The 6,921-nt window shown below is 51.8% G+C and overlaps 1 protein-coding gene across 1 annotated transcript; it reads right to left on the bottom strand.

Moving 5' to 3' along the window:
* Window positions 1-326: 326 nt before the first annotated feature.
* Window positions 327-6,475, bottom strand: LOC123127186 (glucomannan 4-beta-mannosyltransferase 1). The gene is made up of 9 exons (XM_044546762.1): window positions 6,002-6,475; window positions 5,766-5,864; window positions 3,825-4,077; window positions 2,103-2,213; window positions 1,858-1,994; window positions 1,576-1,689; window positions 1,280-1,479; window positions 950-1,147; window positions 327-859 (listed from the first exon to the last, which is right to left on the bottom strand). The coding sequence occupies exons 1-9, from the start codon at window positions 6,281-6,283 to the stop codon at window positions 697-699; spliced, it is 1,557 nt and encodes a 518-aa protein (XP_044402697.1). The 5' UTR covers window positions 6,284-6,475; the 3' UTR covers window positions 327-696.
* Window positions 6,476-6,921: the final 446 nt, after the last annotated feature.

The following is a 6,921-nucleotide window of genomic DNA, read 5'->3' as shown; positions in this document are numbered from 1 at the left end:
TTAAGTAATATATTCAGGTGGAGGGACTCCTCCTCCGGTGATTCTCCAAAAAAAAAAACCACTGAAAAAAAAACTGTTCGACCGTTGTTTCTTAGTGATGCTTTTTGCTGCATATCACGAGGATGAAGACCTACGCAACTCAGGATAGATGTTTAAAGTTATTCTGAATACCAGTTTGTTTAGTTGGTTTGATGGGTTTTTTTTTCCCTGGAGCAGTGGCGTGTCTTCTCTTCTGCTTCAACATGTGTCGACTGATCCTACCTGGGGAACAATGTTTCATCTAGCACACTGCACACTTAAAATTCTGAAGGCAGCACACGGAAAAATCCGAACAATCTGATCTTGCTCACACATTCCTGAACCTTTTTCCTTTCTTATACTATTAGTATTACATTCGACTTGGAAGCAGACATCCTGCTCCCCATAACCACGGGGACGTACTCGCTACAAGCAAAAAGAGAACACCACAAATACATATGCAGTGACCTTACACTGCACCTCGCTTTCTTTTACAATAGCACATTCAAGGGAATGCTGCAATACTATCAGTCTCCAAGGAGGAAGGAAAACAGAGAGAAACCCAGAGACGACTGCGTGATCTTTACTTTTGAACTGGCTATGCACGGCCAACTAACTTTTGCTGATTTCTCAGGGAACTGTGAACTGCTGAGCGAGATGATCCCGACGTTCTTTCAGTTATGACTGAGGGACGATTGTGCCGACGTAGCCAACCCCGACGACGAAGAAAGCCATCGACTGGAAGAAAAGGTATATGAAGAAATTGTCCTTCCCGAACGCGACATCGTACCACCCACATGAGAAGAGGAAGGCTCCCACGCCGAGCTCCGGAACGTTTAGCCTGAAAATTTTCATCTCTGAAAGTTAGTTACCGAAGGGCTGAGGCAAAAAAGGTGGCAAATGTGTGCATTTTGTCTTGTTTGTTCAGTACCTCTCCCACATCCTCATGAATGACTTCCTGGCTGATGCTTTGTTAGCAGATTTCATCTTCATGGCGCTGCCGAGCTTCTCCGTGACGACCCATTCATTCGCCCTGCCTGCCTCTAACAAGCCAATCAATGTGGCCTTGGTTCTATGCAGCGACATGACGTTTTCGAAGAGGATCCAGAAGAAAAGCAAGTGAAAAGACCTGCCAAAATTGGTGCATTTTCGTCAGGTAAACACACAATTTGATCAAATACTAATTATAATTGAACGATCATTACTTGCTTATTATATTTTTATGTGAATGTGAGCTCTTTACAGGCTATAATATAATTACCTGGGAGTTCCAACAGAGTTGAGAAGAGTGATGATTGTGGGAATGTAGACGCAACCCCACTTCGGTATATGAACCTCAGGGACAAAGATGGTTGTCGGGATGATGATGCAGTAGAAGGTGAATGTCACAATGTGGGCAACGATCTTGCGCACCAAGAAGAAATTGTAGATGACATGAAACTTCTTCCAGATTGTCACTTTCTGCACACACACACAAGATCAATAGCATCTGAGTTAGCAACATAGTTAAGGTGTTGTCTTAAAACAGAATTGGACTTGATGGGTGCTGGGGCAGACCTTATTTGTCACAATCTCCACCAGCATCTTCCTGAACAGGTTTGCTGGACCACATGACCATCTGTGCTGCTGAAACCGGAAGGCTTTGAAAGTGCTGGGGAGTTCACTCTTAACCTGAGAAACATTGCAGAATTTTCGTTAACTCCAATTTTTCACTGTCAAATTCCTTTTACTACTGTCTCATTTAAAAAAAAATAGGAACGTGGTATTGAAAGAGAAAAGCCAAAGGATGTGCGCTGTATGTTATCTGAATCTGATGGTTTGCATGATTGATCAATGTACCTGAACATCGCCGAGGTAGACAAACTTCCATCCCTTGAGGCTGGCCCGGATAGCTAGATCCATGTCCTCCACGGTGGTCCTGTCCTTCCAGCCCCCTGCTTCATTCACTGCAGCAATGCGCCACACACCGGCGGTTCCTGGTAGAAGAAATCATTGAGATTGTTAGACAGATGCCATGGATAAATTGGTACCAATGTCGAATAAAATCATCCGAAAGGACATTGGAAGACCGGACTGAATCTCACCGTTGAAGCCGAAGAAGGCGCAGACGGAGGAGCTCACTTCCTGCTCCACTTTGAAGTGGTAATCCAAGGACATCTCCTGCATCCTCGTCATCAGGCATTCATCCGCGTTCACTGATCACAACCAACAACAGCACACTCATCAGCATCCCTCCCCAGCATGATTGTCACCGGTGAAAAAAAATGTACAGCTCAAAGTTACCGTCAGGCCAACTTTTCACTATTACCCTTGACTTTTCACAGTACTACATAGCCACACAGTCGCTCGCCTTCTTTTTACTGTTAGCAGCATCAAACACATTGAGCATGAGCATGCTTGGTTCCGTTTTGTGTGGGGAATAACAGGTTGGTTTTGTTCGGTTGCTTCACCCGTACAGTACAGTTGGACCGAGCAGAGGATGTGGGCGCACTGCACTGACACGGCCCAATAAAAAGTAAATCTTGGAGGTTAGCCGTAGGGAGCACTCGCAAATCTTGGAGCTTTATAGGGCGGACCCTGCAGTCTTTGCAGACACATCACGGGATCACGGCACGATTCAAGCCGGCGCCACCCCGCGCTAATCTGTCTGGCCGCGCCCCACGACGGCAAAGGTGAATCTAGGACGCGAGCTGGTGGCATGGCATGGCATCATGCAATGATGATCTAAACACACACCGAGAATCTCAGATGCCGCACTTCAGTACTGACGAGTTATGAGCTAGTAGTATTGAGTTGAGTACCAATATGCTTATCTCTTCCGTGGCAATTTCTATTGCTGTCTGCGAGGACAAATCTCGGGCGCCAGGACAAGGCACGCCCTGCCTGCACCGCAACTGGATGCGGTAGTGACAAGAAGCCATGGCCGACGTGGCCCACGCCGGTCACCGACGGCGGGCCCGCGGGCCTTGTAGAGGCGGGCCGCACCACGTGGGCGCCCGAAGATCTGTCCCATGGCCCACGCTGCTAACCGGGAAAAGCGCAGAGAGCCTGACGAGCGGACGCCACGCAGCACTATTCGGATCACCGACGGCGCCACCGACGACGAGTCGACGGCCGAGGGGGTCTCCCTCGTTTAGATCGTGCGATCGGATCGGCGAGGAGCCGGGCCGGAGTGAACTCCGGCCGACCGACAGCCCGCCGCCCCAGGGAAGGGATGCATACCCAGGCACGAGACGCGCCGCACGCAACAGTGGCGGCCACGGGGACGTGCCGTCCCTCCCGCAAGGACTTAACTTGCCATCCCTCCCAACCGTACCGTACCATGGCGCCACGGTACGCAACCGACCCGCCAGATCTAGCAGAGCGTACTAGCACCACCACGAGCTAGCTGATCCCCCATGAGGCAAAACGCTCTCCAGGCATTATTATTTTATTTTATTTTAGCGCTAAGAGGAAACTTGGATCTTCCTTCAGGTGTCCAGCTACATCCTCGCAGTGGCCTTCGGGCGAGACAGCACGGTTGGAAGAAGAGTTAGTTGGGCTTGGACGCATCCTAGGCTTGCTTCCAAACAGGGAAACTGGCCGCCGATCCTGATTCCTAGACTGAACCGCGGTGAAACCTTTGAAGCACGGTGGCCTCTGTCTTTTTCTTCCTTTCGTTCTCTTGATTGATTATTCTAGCCTACATACAGTACAAGATGCCAAAATTTCCTACTTTTGTGTCCCCTAAGGCACGCCGCTGAAACTGAACTCGCAAATTTTGAGGAACTGAACTGAAGTAATGATTCTTTTTGGTGAAAACTTACCGAAGCGCCATCGCGCCTGGACGAGGGCGATCTCCGGGTTGTGGTGGAGGTAGGGGATGGTGCGGTGCAGGAAGTCGGGGTCCGGCTGGAAGTCGGCGTCGAAGATGACCATGTACTCGCACTCGCGCACGTACCCGTGCTTCATCCCGGCCTTGAGCGCGCCGGCCTTGTACCCCTTGCGGTCCTCCCGGATCTGGTACGTGATGTTGATCCCCTTGTGCGCCCACCGCTCGCACTCCATCCGAACCATTTCCTGCACGGGCCAAGCACACATGATGATTAGCCGCCGTTGATTGACAGGCACGTTTCACAATTCACATTCACAACGAGTAGGCAATTATTGGGTGGGACGTAAATTAAAATGCCCACGGCTCTCATGGAGATATTGGGCTCCAATCATGGTATCCTCCTTTTGGAGGGACAAGTACCATAACCAATACTATTAAGATCATAATACTGTTGGCATCTTTCTAAGCTTGGAAACGACGACTAAGCTGCAAACCATGTAATGCCATCTCTGGATGCCATTACTACATTGTACAAAACACATGGTTTACACATAGTGGACACCTAGTAAACCAGGACCAAGCCGGGAAGGGCTAGTGGCGTAGTAGTAGAACCAAACGTGGATTACAATCAACGTCCTAGGCTGGGCCAAGCAAGGGCTGACCATGGCCTAAACTAATGAGTAATGAGAACCGACGACAGGGCCCCGTACGCACCAGCCAAGCATGCCTTGCCACGGCCTACGTACCCCAAGCTTAATTACTGTCTGCCGATCGCGAGGATCACGTACAACTACGGTGGCGACTTGATTACACATTTAACGGCGTGCCCCGTCACGTGCCCAGCACGTGCTTTTCCAGGGGAATAACCGCGCAGGGGTTTTTGCCTTGCTTTCCCCCCATTTATTTTATTTTATATTATTTTTTACCTCTTGGAAGGAAGGCCGTAATAGTAAAAGAAAGAAAAGAAAATATTCTGACAAGTGCCAGCTCTGGTTGATCCGGCGCGTAAAAGATACTAGGGTAATCGCCACTTGTGGCCCGTCGGTCAAACCGTTGGGGGCATTTAATGCCCGTCCGATCTCCAATTAACGACACCGGACCGCGCGCAGCGTCCTTGCTAGTAGCACAGCATAGCCCGCCCCGCCAAAATCATCGGGAGCCGTTCCTTCGCGCGCGAAAGATGCCCAGATTTTTTTCGGCTCTTGTTCGTGGATTATCACGACCCGCCAATGTGAATCCCAGTTTGGAGGGCAGACAAAAATGGAAAACGGTTTTGATCTTCGCCGCCCTTTTTTCCGATTACGGAAACGGCGAGACAGCCGTGTAACCGCACACACAGGACACACCATCAGTTTGGGCACCGACAAGCGCAGGCGTGTCAACTACTACTACTCCTACTCCTCAACACGAGTCTGAATTGACTAGGCACAAATGTTAAATAGAAAAACATTTCAGATTTTTAGTTACACAGCGTGTGCCGCACATGGTTAGATTTGCTAGGTGAAGCTGAGAGTTATTACTAGTAACTAATGGCCAAATCTCGCTGGGAGCTGGGGAGTGGCTCCTTGCTCTTAATTATAAACAGGGGGAAGCCCTGTGCCGTGACGGCGACCGCGAGGCAGTACCCAGGCCAGGCGACGTGTCTAAAAGACAAGGCCGGTCGGAGCCTGGCACTGCAGCGAGCGCCCCGGGTGTCACGGCTTTTCCCTTTGGGAAAAATGGAAAAGGGGACGGTGGAGTGAGAGGGAATCCCGGGAGCTTCGAGGTTCGGGTGGACGGACCATGGATAGTTTGGGGGTGGGGGGTGGCAGGGGGCGTAGTCACCGACAGGTGAACATGAGCCTCCATAATTACCAGGCCAGTACTACTACCACTGGCACCACTACTTGTACTGTTCGACCCGAGAGCGGCCGGGGGATAAGATCTTCCTCACCTTGACGAGGGGGTCCGTGGAATCGTCCAGCACCTGCACCACCAGCCGATCCGACGGCCACGACAGCCCGCACACCGCGCCGATCGACAGCTGATACACCTGCACGTATTATCACGCACAAAATATGAAAAAAATGTTAAATGCAAGAAGAAACCAATGGGTGAGAGGAACAGAGAGGGAAGTGGAGCTGGAGCTTGTGGCGGCAATGGCGATGGGGCGGAAGGAAAATGTGGTACCTCCCGCTCGTTGAACATGGGGATCTGGACGAGCACGACGGGGAAGGCGGCGCTGCCGAGCTCGGGGTCGTCGTCCTCGCAGATGGGGTCGCATTTGTACCGGCGCTCCGGCCGGCGGCCGAGCAGCTTCACCCCGACGATGACCACCGCCATGTAGAGCCGCTCCAGGAAGAGCAGCACCGACATGAGCAGGCACAGCGCCACCGCCAGCTTCAGCAGCGGCACGATCACCGGCGCCCGCACCTGCGACCACGCGTCCGGCAGCCCCACCGCCGCGTCCATCGCTCGCTCGCTCGCCTTGCCCTTGGCTACGCTAGACCTCCTCGCCGGCGGCCGGGACGAGGTAATGCCACGCGCGAGGCCCTGCTAGCTAGCTTAGCTAGAGCAAGCTAGCGTGTGCCAGGGGCTGCGGGCTGGCCAGTGTGGAGCGAGCTGGGACTGTGGGGGGAGCTGCTTTGGGGGATGGAGTGGTGTGTGCGAGTGTGTGCGGGGTTTTATAAAAGGGGCGCGAGGCGCAGCTGCACATGTAGGGTTTTGTGTGGACTTACTATGCGCCATGGATTCCGTTTCCAAGGAGTGTAAAATGAGTAGAATAGGGCACAGCAGCGTGGTGATAAGTAAAGGGGGGCGGGGATTGGATTTAGGGGGTGTTTGGTTGAGAAGTCCTAGGACTTTTTCTAGTCCCAGGGACTAATCAAAAAAGACTCTCTAGTAGAGTCTTTTTCTAGTCCCTGTAAAAAAAGTCCCTCCCGTTTGGTTCCTAGGGACTTTTTAGGGACTTTTTCTAGTCTCTGGGACTAAAAAGTCCCTGAACCAAACACCCCCTTAACAGTGCAAAGCGGCGCCATGATTTGTCGGGCGGGGGTGAGATCGGATGGGGTCGGGCGAGGGAGTGTCGGTGGTGCGCCGCGGGGGTAGGA

This window comes from Triticum aestivum, chromosome 6A (genome assembly GCF_018294505.1).
Source record: "Triticum aestivum cultivar Chinese Spring chromosome 6A, IWGSC CS RefSeq v2.1, whole genome shotgun sequence".
NCBI lineage: Eukaryota > Viridiplantae > Streptophyta > Magnoliopsida > Poales > Poaceae > Triticum > Triticum aestivum.
Note: the sequence above shows the minus strand (reverse complement) of the source record. Positions and strands in the feature narration are given on the sequence as shown.

Bases quoted from the DNA above. Each gene is read 5' to 3' on its own strand.
- LOC123127186 (XM_044546762.1), bottom strand. From the start codon at position 6,283: ATGGACGCGGCGGTGGGGCTGCCGGACGCGTGGTCGCAGGTGCGGGCG. The intron at 5,865-6,001 runs GTACCACATTTT...TAATACGTGCAG, and splicing joins CCATGTTCAACGAGCGGGAG to GTGTATCAGCTGTCGATCGG. The intron at 2,214-3,824 runs GTAAGTTTTCAC...GGTTGTGATCAG, and splicing joins CCAGGCGCGATGGCGCTTCG to TGAACGCGGATGAATGCCTG.